General features: G+C 41.3%; 1 protein-coding gene across 1 annotated transcript in view; it reads right to left on the bottom strand.

The window, feature by feature from the left end:
- CRPPA (CDP-L-ribitol pyrophosphorylase A) overlaps positions 1-18,491 on the bottom strand; it is a 253,771-nt gene that overhangs the window by 110,692 nt on the left and 124,588 nt on the right. The window contains exons 7-8 of the mRNA XM_004582471.2: positions 9,553-9,645; positions 8,671-8,763 (exon numbers count right to left, since the gene is read on the bottom strand). Of these exons, the coding sequence (XP_004582528.1) occupies positions 8,671-8,763; positions 9,553-9,645 (186 nt within the window). The remainder of the gene's footprint in view (positions 1-8,670; positions 8,764-9,552; positions 9,646-18,491) is intronic.

Here is an 18,491-nt window from a genome sequence, read left to right as displayed (position 1 = left end):
CTTGATTTGATCCCTGCAGGTTTGTGTTTGGTGATTTTTGAAGATCAGAATGAGGGGCTTTGGGGGAGGGATGAGGGGAAATCCCAGAGCCTATAGAACCGTATGACAAAAAAAAAATTTAAAAAAGCAGAATGTTGAATTCTTTAGGCACCAGAGGCTTTATTTGGTGAGATTCTGAAGCTACATGTTGATTTACTATGCCAACTAACAGGAAACACAGCAAGCACATTCAAACTAGAGCCAGCGGGGTGGGCAGGTGGCTTATTAAGATGCTGTTGTCTCACACCAGAGTACCCGAGTTTGATTTCTGGCTCCAACTCCGGACACGTTTCCTTACTAATGCAGACCCTAGGAGACAGCAGCAATGGCTCAAGCCGTTGGGTCTTTCCCACTCAGTGGGGGAACCTGGACTGAGTCCCCAGCCACCAGCTTCAACTGCACAGTCCTGGCTTCAGTCACACACAGCACTGTGAATAGCATTCAGTGAAAGAAGCTTCCCAGCCTCCCATCCTGCTCCAGTATTTGAAATATTCTCTAGGATGCCATCAAGAGCATCTCAGATTAAAAATAAAGATTCTGGACTAAATTTCAGAGACATTACATAACTTGAACAGGCTAAAAGATACTTCTGGGGCCCAGTGCAGTAGTCTAGTGGCTAAAGTCCTCCCCTTGCACGTCTGGGATCCCATATCGGTGCCGGTTCTAATCCCGGCAGCGCCGCATCCCATCCAGCTCCTGCTTGTGGCCTGGGAAAGCAGTCTAGGATGTCCCAAAGCCTTGGGGCCCTTAAATCCTAACTCCAGATTCAATATCCTTACTATTTCAGCTTCTCCATAATCTCTCTTTCTCCAAGAATTAAAGCCCTTTTAAATATGAGCAATAAAGTCAGGCTTAATGATCAATCCATTAATTTGAAATCTACAACATCTGTGCTATTATTATTTGTATTATATCAGTTTCTTACCTATATAACATGTAACTAAAATAGAGGATGCTAAGGATGGATTTAATTTCATCCTTATAATTCCATCCTTAAAAGGATGACAGAATTATGTAAAGTAGAATTCAGTAGCACAAAAAGTATAGTGAGATAAATTCCTTAGCATGTTTTTTGGGAAACTGGGGGAAAAAATCGATGTTTGAACTCCTGATCTAGGACTGAAATTAGCGTAAGCTAACAACAACAAATCCAGCTTCGTTCATTTTTCTGTACACATTTCATGCTGTTTAACAAACCCATTTAATAGGATGGTTGAGAAACATTCACAAGCAACTTTGCCCATCTGAACAACCTGAATAAACCACTCAGAATGTGAAACAAATAGTGATCCTAAACACTACGTGAAAGCAAGATTTATTCATGGAATTTGGTAAAAGTTGAATTCGTTCTGTGCACTGTACCATTAAAACACCTTTCTATTAGAAAATAAAAAGTCTTCATTCTTCAAAAGAATGAATACAAGGGAGGGGCAGCTGGGTAGAATCAATTCTTTATACATTCCAAGTTATGTGTCTGTCACAATTCATCTTGGGTAGTTCTGTATCCCACAATGCAAACATTCCATTAACCATCGAGCCATAAGCAAAGATTCCCTAAAACTTAGAAAAACACAGTCAATCCTTCCTATTCAATGCCTCCTCCGGGAATGATTGCATCATTCCCCATGCTTTGTGTCAGAAATGAATTCTTTCATGATCACAGCTGCAAAAGGGTTCTAAAGGTATTCTTCAACTGATATTTATTTAGCTTTCATTATTGATCTGGTCAGGAAATACCTGAGATTTACTATACAAATATTAACAGAAGAGAAACGAAAAGCATTTCAAGAATTTGCACAACTGATTTTTAATTTCTGCTGCTGAAGTAGCCTGCAAGCTATGAAAGCGAAAACTGTTAGCAGCAACCCAATAATTCAACATAAAATTTTAAAAAGTCAATATATAGTCACAGTATAAAGCCATGGTAGCAAAAAGGTTGTGTCTGGAGTAGAAAAGGAATATGAACCTGCTCCTGAGGCCAGCTGTCGTACTCACACATGCTGCCTTAGAAAGTAAGAAAAATAACACAGGGACTAAATATAGACATTGAGAAGTACATGCAACATGGTGCCAGGGAAAGCTGACGCAGCCGGCTCTCTTTTCTTGAGTCTATAAGAACTTGCGCCTTGAAAACACATTTTCTTCATCTACTAAAACTAAGGTTAGCAGGGAAAAAATGTACAGAATTTGCAAATGAGTAAAAAGTGGCAAGATAGATGTTTGGGATCTGGTAAGAAATTTCATAGAAATGTAGACTTTTATAACAAATCCAATAAAGAATACACTGTAAGGCTTACATAAGTACCGCTAGCACTTCAGAGTAAAGCATTGTGTCACTTGCTCTTGATGAGGAAGGACCATCAAACACCTACCTGGGTTGACAGGCATATTTTTTCATCTCTTCCCAATTTATTCAACACATTCACAAGGGCATCAAAGTAACAAGTGTAGATGATTTATTGCATGTTGGCTCTGCCTTGGTGTGCTGCAGAAACTTCTGGAAGCAATTTATATTCCTGTGACAGTTTCCCCAGATGTGAAAGTATCAAGTGTCAATGGACGGTGCTTTTCTAATTTTTTTTCTATTTGCTGACATGTTCAAATATTAAACATTCTGAAGTGTTTTAAAGATCATATATTCTCATTTCTTATGTCAATAAACTTCCTACTAACCGGGAGTAAATTAGGTACTTTGGAAGGTTTATATATTCTAAGCCTTACGGGTCCACTTGGTAATTCATGTGCTAGAGTAAATTCATGCAAAGACCCCTATCTTTCATGATGTACCAGTGACATTATTGTCAACAGAGGCAGGGAGAGGTGGAGCTCTGATATACTTACTCAGATAATTATAGCAAGATTATTTGCTGTGGAAAACCGACAGGAATTTTACCAAGCAAAATCAAAGAGTTTGTTTCTCTTCTTAATTTTAAACTTTTGTTTAGGTTTCTTGTCAATTTCTTCCCATTTCCAGCCATTCAACTTTCTTATTTGAACTCATTATGTGAACAAGCTATGTACATCAAAAAATAAGCTATAAATTATATTGTCTAATACTTTATGTGATATGCTCTAGGGGGTATTTTGTGGAAACTTTGCCAAAAACTAAAAAATTTAAATCTTTATTTAATTCTTTTGACCAGGAAGCTATTCTTGAGCTGTAGGCTACAGGGTTTACATTATCTTTGCCAGAAAACAAGCTGTTACCTTTGCCTACTGAAACAACTTTTCTGCCTCTTTGGGGGAAAAAAATAATTCTCTAGTCATTAATCCTTAAGCAAGAAACTGAGCCTACAATCCAGACTTTTGGGCTTATTTAAATTTTTTAAAAATTTATTTTATTTTTATTGGAAAGTCAGGTATACAGAGAGGAGGAGAGACAGACAGCAAGTTCTTCTGTCTGTTGATTCACTCCCCAAGTGGCCGCAGCAGCCGCAGCTGAGCTGATCCAAAGCCAGGAGCCAGGAGCCTCTTCCAGGTTTCCCATGAGGGTGCCGCAGGGACTAGAACCAGAGCCTATATGGGAGCTCTAACCAGATCTCTCTATAGTGAGGACCTAAGCCACTGGGCCACTGCGTGGGGCCCAGGCTCATTTAATTTAGGCAAAAGCCTGTGCTTGTGTTGGATCATTATGCTGTCAGCAATGGCATGACTTCACCATTTAGCATCTTAACATCCAGTACACCATGACTCTTCTAAATATTTGCTCATTAAACTACTGGACAGAAGCACATGCTAACAAAGGAGAAAGGAGCATGTTCCATATCTACAGCCTCCTGAAATGAGCTTTCAGATAACACTGTGAAAGCAGTGGGTCTTGTGGTAAGGCACGTGGCAGGGATGGATGTCACCGTCACCTCAAGGAGAAGGCGGCCCCAGCTCCAGGCAGGCTGCTCGGTAAGTCCCAGTACACACAAAGCAGTGCCAGGAACCACACTGGAAAAGACATTCATCCGTGACATGCAAAAGGTGTTGCTTGCCCTTGCCATGGTGAAGGCTCTGAATGTTCAGTTCCTTTTGTGTGGACTAGTCTCTAACAAAACCGAACATATTCTTTCAAGCACAGGGTATTCTCCAGATAGAAAGCGCACTTGTCATCCCCAGATACGCTTTCAAAAGCTCTCAGTTCAAAGGCTGAGTGCCACCCTGAGGAACACGTAGTAACAGAACACTTATAAAGAACTAACTAATTTAAAAAGGAGGAGGGTCTGCTGTGCTTCATGCTGACGTCTAGGAAAGCCCGAGAATATAACTACACCGATATGAAATTTAGCCATTCACAAGGATTTTGTTGATTCAAACAGTAAATTCCTTAAATCATAGTAAATGCTACAGATACAAAATTTGAACGTTTTAAAACACAAAATAGAAAATAAGAATGATGATCAGATAGAAGAATAAATGAAGAATATTTTGTATTCCATACTTTATAACAGTCATAAGCTCATTTAAACCGTTTTAATCTTGAAAACAGAACATAAACATTTTAAAGTATGAAGCAAATATTTCAATAATTAACCTATTTCCTTCCAAGAGGAAGTTCTAGTTTTTCTTTCCTTTTTTGTTAGTTACTCTTCATTGTGAAATTTTGTTTCTGTCTCTAAGTGGATCTTAACATCATAGCCCCTTACCTTTGCCAGTCTATTTAGATAACAAAATATTCTATGCTACATATGTCCTAACCCAAATCATTTTTCTTAAAAGCCAAGGAGCAGTTAATTGTACAGAATCCACAGTAAATTATGATGGTGCTAACTACTTGTGTGCCAAGAACACAGAACCATCACCTGCTCAGTCATCAGGCCTTTGCTTCCTCCAGCAGATCCATTCTAGATGAAGCTGACAGTTACACGTCCTTTTCACAAAACTACTGGGTGACAGAAACCAAGGAACTTAGCTATATCCATTTTGGAAAAGACAGTGCAGGGGTGGTCAATACTACACACAACTCAAGACCAACTTTTCTACTTAATATCAACACAAATGCTTCCCTGTCGATTGCATCAGCTAAACTGATCCTTGGCCTCACTTCTAAGTATCTTCTGTAGAACAAAATATGATGCTACTGCAAACAATGACCTTAACTGCACATTGGCAGCTGAAAACTTCACTAATGTCTAATGAACATATTTTTACTTTGCATATGACAGGTTCCTATCATATTATATGGCTGTTGGTTACTAAAACAAAATTCTTGAAGCAATTTAACTTTACAGAGAAAAGAGATTCACTTTGGATATCAGTTGTGGAGGCTTGGGTGAGCTCCACTGGTTCAGCCTCTGGTAATGGCATTTATACTGGCAGAGTCGCAAGACGATGTAAGCGAGCACATGGCAATACGGGGGAGCCTAATATTGTGCCTGCCACACTCTACCCTACCCTATAATGTCCTGAATCATGAAACTGGTCCCCTAACAGGTTCACCCATCCTAGTGACTTCCCCAAGGCCATACCCCCACACAGGATAACTGGACTGAGTTTCCTCCCACTAAGATGATGCCCGTAGGAAGAACCACCTGCTGGATGAGTTTCAGGAGGACCAGTCTTCAAATGGTAGGACCTGTGAAATCCTTGTCTCTTTAGAGTGACTCAAAGTTGTTAACCACTGCCCAGGGAAAAGGAACACGATACAGCACCTCAGGCAAAAACAAAGCAGGCGTTTAAACAGTTACAATATACATCCTCAACACTAAACTCTTCATTTTGCCAGATATTTTCTGCTAACAAAAAGCCAACTGTTTAAGGAAACAAAGGAATGACCGGCTCTGTTTTGAACAATTTTCTCAGCAGTTAAAGTGCTAAGGAATTTGAAGTGTTCTAAGGCCAGCAAGCAACTCACCTCTGTGGGATGTGCCTCTTTCTCTTGGTTCAGCCTTCTGGCAAAAGTAATTAAGACAGATGCAACATGAACACTCTTGCCCTTGAGCGGCCCATGTCCGTATTTCCAACTGCATACATCTGTATATACATGTACTTACAGATGTATTCACACACCTGAACACTACATGCACATACTAATATTCCCCCTTTATTGCTGCGCAAACTTAAGGTGGCTAAGTGGCCATTGATCATACTATTTTCATGCATATGTTTATATGGGAAAATTGGAATGGTTCTGGCAAATTTTCATTCCTAGGAAAAGTGAATGGTCTTTTGACCTTTTTTGGTGAAAAGGGTTTTGAAGAAGGGAAAGGATAAAGTCTGAGTCACTCAGAATCACTCACAGGACAATTCAAACATGCAGAGACTTCACACTGTGCTCTTGTCCAAGAAAGTAACAGTCTCTACTCCACCCCTTCAGGGAGGCTTCGCTCCAGGCAGAGCACACAGCTTCAAGATGTATCCTAATGAAACACTGTCGGCTGAGCTCAAGAACAACCACAATATCACTGCACCCAATCTGCATATGCAATGGGTTTGCAAATAGTATGTGGATATTGGTTATGGAGTAACAACTCCCCAATGTCAAATAGAAACTGTGCAGCATTTTACAGTATTACACTTTGCTGTACTCGAACAAGATCTGCAAGACATTTCCTTCTCATAGGAAGACTGTCCATCTTTGCTCTTATTTTGGTGCAGAGCAACAGGAAGTCAAGGAATTTTGGCACTTTCTGGGACTCATAAGATAGAATTCAAAAGAAGTCAACCAACACTTGAATTCCAACACTGGTGGAAGCAATGGCAAGGCTGGGGTTGAGATGCTAGAGAAGCAAGGAATAGAAGAAACAATAGCTTCATAACTAACAGTGTCATGTATGGGGTGCATGCATGTATCGGTATAAATGTGGCAGAGGGAGAAAAGGAGAGAAACACTCAAAAATGACAGGGCCAACCCAGGAGTCTACATTGCCTGAACCTGGCACTGACATTAAGGAAAGCAGCCAATCTACAGGTCAGGTGCATTTGTGATGGCTCAGGTATCAGGGACTTGAGAAGTCAAGTGCTCCACTGGAAGCACCTGAAAAAAACGTTAGAAAACAGAGCTGTAGGTAGGCACCAGGTTAGCCCAGAGGAAAACCACGGGTCACCTCATTCACAAGAGGAGGATGGCAACTAATAACAGCACATGCCCACCAAGGGCCTGCACCCTGCACTAAACTACACTCCACATCCACCCCTTGTAGCACCAAGTATGCTGATCAGCTTCCTTTCTATCCGAGAAAACCAAACCTCACAAAAGGCTACAGAACTTGATCAAGGAGCCTGTGTTTTCGGAATTCAAAGGCCTTGTGTTCTTACTACATCCTTCGCAGCATAATAGCCTAATACTTGGGAATATGGGGTGAATGAGATTCCTGAGCAGGTCAGTGTGGAGGTTAGAACAAAAGGGCCAAACACAGCACTCTAAACTGACCTTTGTCCTACAGAACTTTCCAGCAACAGACACTTCCCATCACACTCGTAAAACGTCACTGCAGGCTTGCAGTGTATCTGTCTTCAGGCATCTAACCAAATAGGACAGGCCAGAGAAGTTACTAAACTCCCTTTCCCTCCAGCTGCAAATGTGTTTCCACTCGCATTGCGTAATCCAGTTACTTATGTTCACAACCAATTATGACATTTACGCTGCGTCACTTACCATTTCTCTAACAGGAATTACATTTGCACACTGCAGGATGGGCCTGAGCTCCAGGAAGATGGCACTGCTAAGCACTTTAGACCTTTAGCCTGTGCTAGCCATTCCAGGTAAGCATTTTGCCGCAGTTACGATGCTGCTTAGGGTCCCTACACCCCACAACAGAGGGCCTGGATTCAGGACCTCCTCCTGCTCCCAATTCCAGCAGCCTTTAACACACACCCTACCAGGAAGCAGGTAATAGTGCAAATGGCTCAGTCATTGCCACTCACATGACAGACCTGGACTGCGTTCCACCTTCCTGGCTTGGGCTTGGCCCAGCCATGGCTGTTAGGGGCATTAGAAGAATGAACTGAGATCCCTCTGTTGCTGCTTTCTTTCATTTTGTTTTGTTTTGCTTTATCGTGTTTTAGTCTCTCTACCTTTCCAATAAATAAAATAAATAACTTAAAAAAAAAAAAGCTCTTCCCATAGCACAGTGTCTCATTGTATTGATTCTGGCTTTACTCTCTAATCCGCTCCTTTGCAACAATTTAATAGGGCAATCTAGCAAATTCTATGCCAAACACACACACATTCAGTCTCTTCTGTCGAGACCCACAGGTCACCCTGGGAAGCCCTTTAAATCTGCTGTTCATTCTATTTTTTGCTTTCCATGGAAGTTAGATGATGAAGAACCCAAGCCTAAATTTTTCTTCCATTAGACTTTTTCTTCCCAAATTCTTTACCTTCTGGATTTATCTTCTAGTAGCATTTCAATTACACTAAGTAAGACTCTTACATGCCATCTAAACTGAGTCAAATGAAGTATTTTAATCAAGGGAAAGTAATAAAACTGACTGGTAGGCTGGATTGGCTATCCAAGCCTGTGAGACCCAGCAAACAAAGGCAGTGGTAAAGCCAGGGCCAGCACATGGGAAGACGGGTTCTGGGGTCCACAAAGAGTCCCCGCTTCTGGGTGGAGGCAAATGCTCTCAACTGGAGGAAGTTTTGTTAAACAGGAACATTTACAGTTTCATGAGAAAAAAAAATGTGAACTACTATTCACTTACCAACACAACAACAACAGGATATAAAATGGAAAGGTTACTGTCCTGCAGCATCTTCAGTAGCTGCTGGGTCTCATGAAAATCAGCGCTTCTACCCTGGGAGGAGGAGAAAAGTAAGAAGTGGAAGGATGTTCTAAAACAACTTAAAACCTAGATCACATGGAAAAAAGGGAGATTTTATATAGGATTCAAAAATATTTACCAAGCTGGAGTTTTAAAATTGAAACAATTCTAAAGGATAACAATAGAATATGTACATATGAATTTATATATACCCATGCATATAAAGTATTAATTTTGATTTATGCTTTATTATCTACTTTATACTAAAATATAGAACAGAATATTAAAGGGCCAGAGTTGTGGTGCAGTCGATATAACCATCCACCTACAGTGCTGGCATCCCATACAGGCACCAGATCATGTTGTAGGTGCTCCACTTCCAAATCAGCTCCCTGCTAACAGCCTGGGAAAAGCAGCGGGTGATGGCATAACACGTGGGCTCCTTTCCTACATGGCCGATCCTGATGGACTTCCTCTCTGTGTGCTGGCCTAGGCCTGGCCTTCCAGCCATCTGGGGACAGAGCTAGCAGTGGGAAGATCCCCTACCCTGTATCTCTCCTTCAGTCTCTACAACACTTTCAAATCAATACAGATTTTTGAAAATGCAGAATATTAAATGTCTTATCTAGAGAAACAAAGAGCTGGTGAGAAAATATCATTTCCTCATTTCAAAAAGATAAAATATAACGTACATATTGAGTAACACATGTATTACAATATCACATTGCAATTTGCAAGAATCAAGAAAAACAATACTCTCCCTGCCACAGTGCATTTGTACCGACCATGACACACTGTTAATCATTTGTGTTTACTACTTACATTCAAACAAACATAATTGTAGCATTGTGCGAAAATGAACTGTTGAATATCTTGGTTTCCATGACTCATAGCACCAGACATGATTTTCACATTCTAGAAGGAAAACATTTAGAGTTAAAAAAAAAAAATGCTTACATCCATTGAAGACCCAATAGAAACAAATAGAAACAAACAGCTTTCATTTTTCTCAGATCTGTTATTTTTATGTGAAAGGCAGATTTAGAAACACAGATACAGAGGCAGAGATCCCATCTACTGGTTCACTCCCCAGATAGCCACAACACCCAGAGCTGAGTTGATCCGAAGCCAGGAGCCAGGAGCTTCTGAAGGGTCTCCCATCTGGGCTCATGGTCCCAAGGATTTGAGCCATCCTCTGATACTATCTCTGGCCATAAGCAGGAAACTGGATCAGAAACAAAGCTGGGACACAAACTAACACCCATTTGTGATGCTGGTGTTACAGGCACAGGAGTAGGGTGCTATGGCATCACTAACAAGCATGTGAGTCCTACAGAAGTGAGGCAGATACGCCTGGGGACATATGTAACAACATTTGACTCAAGATGATGTTGATTGGGCTGTCACAGAAAACACACTTCACCTAGGCCGAAAATAACTAATATTTTATCAACAAGAACATAGGAAATGGCTTCAGGTAGGAAAATACAAAGACGACACAGAACATATTCAGGAACTGGCAGGTGGTCTGGTTCATCCTATGCCAGCAATTTCTCGCAGGGGTGTTGAAGGACGGAAACAAACAAAGGCAGCTTGGGTCGGAGCAGTGATGCCCAGGGCACTGCAGCTGCTCACTTACTGTCACAGGTCCAAAGAGGGGACACCAGGCCCACAGTCACCGAGAGCAGAGAGACCATCACATCCCAAGGGTGAGCAAGGAGGCTCAAGCTGGGCAGGACAAGGGAGAGGATGTGCAAGGGCCTGCGCCACAGGGCATGGCGTCAGAGGGCAGCTCAGACTCACGAAGGAATAGGATGGGTGTTACACAAAAGCTTCCCTGTAAGATGGTCATCCCACACAGCTTAGTATTCCAATGACCTTCCTTCAGGTTTCTCCTCCAATGACTATCCGTGCACTACTAGACAAGGGATCTGCTATCATAACTCCACAGGAACATTCAATACACCGGTTCTCACAGACATCACCCTGGGCATATAATGGAGAGTTCTAGAACACAGTGCTGTTCCTGATTAAAACATCACCCTCTGTATCTCCCGCAACATGTTGTTCCCAATAGCCTAATTTCGTATGATTTTGGCAAAACTTCAGAGCATGAGTAAAGAAATGTTTTAAACTCTTTGTAAAAAAATTAGTCAATGCAAAAAAAAATTAATTCAGCTTAAAATTCTTAATGAACATAAAGTTCAAAGAGAACACCGTTTTAACAGATAAAGTTGGCCCCATGTGGCATGCTGGCTCAAGTGGCTAATTCTCTACCTTCAAGCACTGGCATCTTATATGGGCATCAGTTTCTGTCCCAGCTGATCCACTCCTGATCCAGCTCCCTGCTTAGGTCCTGGGAAAGCAGTGGAGGAAGGCCCAAGTCCTTGGCACCCTGCATTCATGTAGGAGACCCTGAAGAAGCTCCTGGCTCCTGGCTTTGAATCAGCTCAGCTTTGGCCATTATGGCCATTTGGAGAGTGAACCAACAGATGGGAGATCTTTCTGTCTCTTCTTGTCTGTCAATCTGCCTTTCCAATAAAATAAAAGATCTTTGTTTAATAACATAGTCACCAGTGATGTGCTAACCCTATAAAATAGATGTCAAGGTCCATTATACAATGGGACTCTATTTTTTCGGTATTTCAGGGAGACGAATTCACACACATTTCTCTTCACATTTTCTCCACCACATCACTGGCTAACTTGCAGCTGACTGTGTTTACAAGGATGTCTGCAGAGCAGTCACAATTGCATAAATAGATGTGTCTCATGCTGGAACACTTTTGCTTATTTTCCAGAAAGTAAAGAGTTTTCTCTCCCTGGAACCAATCTGTTGGACAGTGCCAATGATAACGATGCTATGTGTCTCAGGACATGAGGGCAGGCGCATGTGCCAGCGACCTATGCCGTTACGTCAGGGCTTCCCAACAGCAAGGTTCTTCAAATATACCCCACTGCCTGGAGACAACCAAGCTTCTTTCCCTGGACACGGGAATTCAGAGTGCCACCTGCTTACTGCGGCTATCGCTAGGGCTGGGAGCCAGCCACTGCCTTGTCTCTGACCATGCAGCCTCAGGATGAAGACTTGGCAGGGAAGAAATGCATGACCTCAGATGCAGCCAAGTTTCTGACTTGACAGATAAAAACCAAGGAGACTGCTTTCCAGTTGTTAATAAATGCACGCACTCAATTCTTAATTCATAAAAATAAGACAACTTTAACTCTTCCTGTTTTATACACACACAGACTTAGTTTCTAAATCATTAAAAAGAAACAGATAAAATTCTTGTGAACAGGGTTGGGGTACTTGAAGATAGAAACATATTTCACTGGTAGGAAATGCTTAGTATTTTTCATAGATATACTTTGTCACCACAGTTCTTTTTTTCCATAAGAAAAAGGATCTTTTGTCAAAGAAAACGGTAGGTGTTGCTGAAATCAAGGTGTCACAGTTTTAGAAAAGGAAGGAAAATCATCTAAGGCATGATTATAAAAAGCCATCACTCTGAATACTGTATGTGTATCACTAACAATTCTCTGTGAATAACAAGACAGAACAAAATCATTACAGACTGAAAGTTGAAATATGCTACATGAAAACTGAATCGCAATACGCATGTCACAGTGATTAGAGCTCAGGCCGTTGTGGCCATTTGGAGAGCGAGCCAGCAGACAGAAGTCTCTCTCCACTCCCCCTCCCTTCTTTTCTCTGTAAATCTGCCTTTCAAATAACAATCATTTTTTAATTAAGGTGGAAGAAAAGTACACGTAGTTAAACTGCAGGGACTGCTCAACTCCAGATAATTCTTCATATGGGAAATCAGTTACTAAAGGTTTGGAAAGAATATCCGGAACAGGATAAAGACATGGGATTTTTATGAGAACTCACTTCATTTTGAAGCCATGCAAGCGGACTTTGTTCCACGAGGGAGGTGGGGAGAAGCTGTCACTTCCATACGCAGCCTAGCCCTGGTCAGTCGCTTCTATCCCGACAAGGCTCACTAGATTCATATTTTAGTCTCTGGCCATAATTTGCTTAAGCTAGACATGGCTCAACTCAAGCAAAACAGATTTCTTAACAAAATTGCTCTGCTCCCAAATTTTTCATTTTAATCACTTATAAAGCAATTTCATCTGCAGCTAGCTTATTTCCACAGGCCTGGATATTTGTAGCTTTACAGCACAATGGCTCCCTGAATGTTAGCTTTACGGCACAATGGCTCCAGGAAGAGCTTAGGTAGGGATAAAAGTTTGGCCCACACACTTTCCCTCAGATTGGTGGGGGTCACTTGACCCACAGCTGCTGTTTCTTACTGCATTGTGTCATTTATCCATCAATCCCAATCAGTTTTTCCCAAGAAATACAGACGTTATCTTTGACGCCCTTATTCTGTTTGTCCTTTTTGACTCTAGGGTGATTGGGCTCTGAGTACCATCCTTTTGGCCTGCAATGTTTAAGGTTTCATTACACTGCTGGTTCAAACCATGGGACAGGGCTGCCTCTGGAAAGATCAGGGGGCAGGGGCGGGAATTGGAGATCAAAATCAAATACGCATCTAACACCTGTAACCGCTGGTTATGGGACGCCATCTGACACTGCACAGGATCTGGACGGTAGGATCAGGGGATCCAGCACTGGCATTGCCCGGCAACCTCAGAGAGGGACTTGCTCTCAAGCCCCGCTCAGAACAGATCAAAGCCCAGCAGAGATCGAAACTCAAAGTGCTATCTCTGTTGAACCAACATTGCTTTTGCACTACCATAAAACGAAAAAGCTATACATCAAACCAGAGTAAGTGGGGGATTGCAGCCAGAGTTCACATCACAGGAAAGGAAAAAGGTCTTCCAATGTTGGATGCCTTTACTACCACTCACTTCTATCCCACCTCAGTTCCCCTTTATTGTTTTTTAATCTTACAGCATATCCGTCACCTCCACTCTCCCTTCTGCCATAGTCATTAGACCTGGCTAAATCCTGCTTCTACCTTGGTGGAATGGATAATTCTCTAACAGTGCTGCTTGGGTCTATACTCTGTCCTGTTCAGCGTTCAGTCCCTACCAAGCTCTTGGACAGCCCTGACTTTTCTACCTGCTCGAATCCAGACTCCTGCTCTGTTCTCCTACAGAAGAAATAGGTCTAATGATATTTTGGGGTGAGGAGGGGAGGGCTTGTGGTGTCTTCCAGACTTACCTGGACTGTGCATGCTACAATGTCTGTTTTAGAAGGATAGTTCCCAGGTTATCTGCTGTGAGCTGAAAAGTATACAAGTGGGGGGCACTGAGAGCTAGTCCTGCCTCTGCTGACATGCAACCAAGATTGGAGGGAATTTCTGCTCTCCCTTTTGACTTCTTCCTGACCTATCCTTCCTTGGTCAGCTCTAATAGTGTAAGATTGATCTGGAATTACGGAATCACCATTGGACCCCTGACCATGGATGGGCCAGAAAGAGATCAGAAGACATCATGGATCAGCTGATGGAAGACAATCATGGTTACCTCTAGTTTCTTCCTGGTTACCTTTCATGAAGCTGAGTCCCTTACCTTAGTTGCCATCGGCTACTTGGTTGGCTTAATTTACTATTTCTGTCTTGGTTTCAAAGCACTGAAGAAGGACTACCTTGCAGATAATCCACACTCATACTTATCCTGGTTGTTCTTAACCATTTTAAGAAATCATTCCCTTTATTTTTACCTCGTTAAACTTTTTTCTTACAGAGGGTAAGTATTCACTAGACATGAATGTCTTCAGATTATTGCAAATCAAGGCTTGCTTTGTTTTCTGAATGAAGAACACGTGATTTGATATTTACCCAAAGTTCGTGTGAACTTCCTATTAAACCCTAAATAAAGAACTTGTCATTAACATCTTCCATGTTCTACTTGCGTTCCACCTGTTCGAATCCTATCAATCTCCATCTCCAAAACAAATCGTTAAGGCCATACACAGGACTCACTCCTGCCCAGAACAACTCCAGCCCATGTTGACTTTAATATGTGTTTCTTTATTACAGTTATCCAATATTTATTGAAGGTAACTGTCAACTGTTTACAAATAAATTCTCAGAACATAAGCTATCAATATACGGAAAGCACAGTGCCCAGCGACATGGTGTTAGTACTGTGTCAGCTACTTTTGCTCAGTTAAAAACTCCACCTGAAAGAGGAACAATCACCGAGTCATATCCACAAAGAAATGTACAAACTGCCTTTTTTATAAAAAGTGATATTGTATTTTGTACCCTGCTGTAAAGATGGCAAAATACACAAAACCAAACGGTACTTCTTTTCTTCTTGAAACTGAGATCCTAATCATTGTGTGCAGTTTTGTGTAATCCTTTGAGTCTTAACTGCTGGCTTCCCAACAACTGGCCTTTTCCATGCTTGGATCAAGAAATTCCAACTGTACCTAAACACAGCGAGGGGGCCTTAGACACTGTCAGTAAACAAAGAATGCAGGAGACACAGCTCTCGGGTTGTTTATGACAAAGCTCCTCTGCAGCTCTCGGTCCCGGGTGTCTCCATGCTCCAGCACAACCGATGGCACCATCCGCCGGCTCTAAGAACCCCTCATTCTGTAAACACCGTGGTTGAAAGAACACTTAAACAAAATATAAAGCAATCCTGTAATATGTGCACTGAAATCAGTCCATGAAGATGAAATGCTCCCCATACACCACGGCAGACAAGGATTGACAAAATATTTACCATCACCTAAATGCAAACATGTGTATACTCAAAATATTTTTGAAATCATGGCTATTGGGAAGAGAGCAGCAAGAAAACAAACACCAAACAAAGAGCTTTCATCTGGGCCATGGCTGGGCTTACCTAAGGCTGAAAGGCTTTGCTTCAGGCTCCAGGGGTCAGAGGCTCGGAATGTGGTTCTGACTCGCCAGCCCTCGTCCCATGGCACATGCCGGCTGGGTCATCTTTGAATGGTCTCTCCTCCCTCACACCCAGGCTGGCACTCAAGGTGGCACAGACCAGGGAGGGCATGGATGCATTGTCTCTCTACTCTGGAGCCATCCTGATAATGACAAGTCTTCTGGGATCTACCTGGGATTGAGTACACACTAGGCTCCTTTGTTGTTATTGTTCATTTTCCCCCTTGTAATTAAAATCGGCATGGAAAGTTTTCATTTTGTTTTGTGTTTTGAGTTAGGAGCAGGAAGGCCAGCCGGAGCCAAGCTTTCTGGGTTTGAATCTATTCACTGGGACATTCTTGCTGTGTGACTTTGGCAAGTGACTTGAGCCCTGTGGCTCTACCCACTCATCGGTGGAGTGAGTGACTCACAGGGCTGACTGTAATTTACAGGATTAGCTAATTAGCCCGTGATCAGGAAGGAGGAACTTTTCCAGGACTTCTCTGTAGGTTGCCCACCTGGAAAGATTCATAATTTAAAAAAAAAACAAAAAACAAAAAAACAAAACTACAGCTCTAAGTCAATCAGTCTTGACAGTGAGTGAGAAATGGGTTAAGACACCACTGTACTGTTTAAGACGTATAAAAGGAGTGTTAAAAAGTTCGTTTAAAATGTAAATAACAGATTCTCCTGAATGGGAAATGATTGGCATGAAGCCACAGATCGTTTTTTGAGGCACATTTTACATAACCAGCTGAAACGACAAAAGATGACACATTTAAAAATGTACCTTAGTCTCCGATGTACCTAAAAAATCCCTCGGAATCATATGTCAAATGCATATTTTGATTCCCTCCGATATAGGGTGAGGCTTAACAATTTGCATTCTGCCAAGCTTCTAGTTGGTGCTAGGATACCCCGTCCCTTGATCACACTTAGAAGCACCAAGTGGTTCGAGCTTCTGAACCTACATTAATTCACAAATACTCCCTCATTCTGACTAGATACATGTTTTCTAAGGAGTGTGTCTCCATTCACCAATCAAATGACAGCTTGGCCTGGACCAATCAAATCTATTGCCTATTTCATCTACCTAAGAAGCCGTTGAACTTGACTGGACAATAAGATGCTGGACTCTATGTTTGGTATACGCTTGCAATGGGGGAATCTCAACTGAGCTTGAGCTGTGGTTATGCAACTAGGTGGAGGAATCCACCATGGTGGGGGGGTTTGGGGAGGGGTGGGGAGAACCCAAGTATCTATGTAATTGTGTCACATAATACAATGTAATTACTGAAGTTAAATAATAAACAATTAAAAAAAAAAGACAAGTATCTGTAACTTTATTGGGTTACCAACATGACAAGCATAAAGTGACTAAAACTGAAGAATTCATTACCTCAATTGGTTTTTCTTTCAAATTCTTGCCAAAGTTACGTCATAATTTTATTTACACATACAAAATTTTAAGTTTTTCTGCATAACTCAGACGTAGCCTAGAAATGTACACAAGTATAATTCCTGTCTACTTCTATATAAATATGCACGAAGAATGTACATATATTATCCAGTCAAAATCTCATTCACTTGAAATTTCTAATTAGAACACATACCAAGAAATATCAATGCCAGTCAGTTCTACAGATGAGTGAAAACTGTCTAGAGAAGCCCATAAATAACTCAATCAAGCTAGTCTGATCTTTCATTTAGGAAGTACAAGTATGATACAAATAGCTTTACCTCAAGTCACTCAAAATCCCTGGGCATGAAACACAGCAGGTTAAAAGAGTGGCTCTTCACTTGGCCAGCCTGGCTATGGGGAAACACAACATTTCAAGCAGGTAGCCTTGGAGGGTCTACTGGCCCCTGATGGCAGAAAAGCTATTAAACAGCCACAATCACACACAGGTCATGGCCCTCACGACAAAGGGTTATCTGTACCAAAATGTCCACAAGACCGCTACTCAAAATGCAGGCTCAGACAGAAAGCTCCAGTGTTTGGTCCTCGACATGTGTTCATAAATAAAAGACTGCCACCAAAACCAGCTATGTGAATCAATATCCTGTTCATAAGGAAAATATGAAAATGAAAACTATCAGAGAAATATCTAAATGTAAAACTTTTTAAAAATATGATTTTGGTTTTGTGCCATAACAGGTGACAAGTATGTTCAACATGTCCCAGTGAGATGAAAATATAAAAAGATTCGCAACCAAACAACCTATGTTTGTCACTATCATGTATGCTGCCTGTAATTTTAAGCAATATAGGAAATAAACAGACTAAAATCAGTTATCATAATATGAGTAGCTGAGTAAAAATTTCTTTGGCAGTAAGCACAAAGAAACTCTGATCTCAACTTTCAAGGGAGTATTCAATACTATTCCAATACTTGTTCAACTTGAAAACTGCCACTATTTTTCTTTGAATTATTATTTTTCACTAGTATATTTTCTTCTTGAATGAGAAATACGCTTAAATGTGATGAATGTATAAAAAAATGCAACTCCCATCTCATGTCACTTTTCATTACAAGTTACATATTAACATTGAACAGAAACCATTTAGCCCATGGGTTCAACATGTTGAAGAAATAGTAAGGATATATTACATTTTCAATAAATACCAAAATCAATCTTATATGATTTACTTGAGCAATACCTAGACATGTGTATGCCCTAGGATGCTTTGCAAGCAGTCTATTTCTGGACAGGATACAAAGGCAGATTCAAATACCAGTGGAGAATCTTATGACAGATCCTAAGGATAAACTTCAAAACACTGCTAATGAGTCCATTTTGTCACCCACTGTTAGCCCCCTCCGCAGAGCTCATGTCCCCATCCCTGCCCCTTTCTGCTTCTCTGGCACAATGCCATCCTCCATTATTTCATTA

The sequence above is a fragment of the Ochotona princeps genome, chromosome 20 (genome assembly GCF_030435755.1).
Source record: "Ochotona princeps isolate mOchPri1 chromosome 20, mOchPri1.hap1, whole genome shotgun sequence".
Lineage (NCBI taxonomy): Eukaryota > Metazoa > Chordata > Mammalia > Lagomorpha > Ochotonidae > Ochotona > Ochotona princeps.
This window is presented reverse-complemented; position numbering and strand designations above follow the sequence as displayed.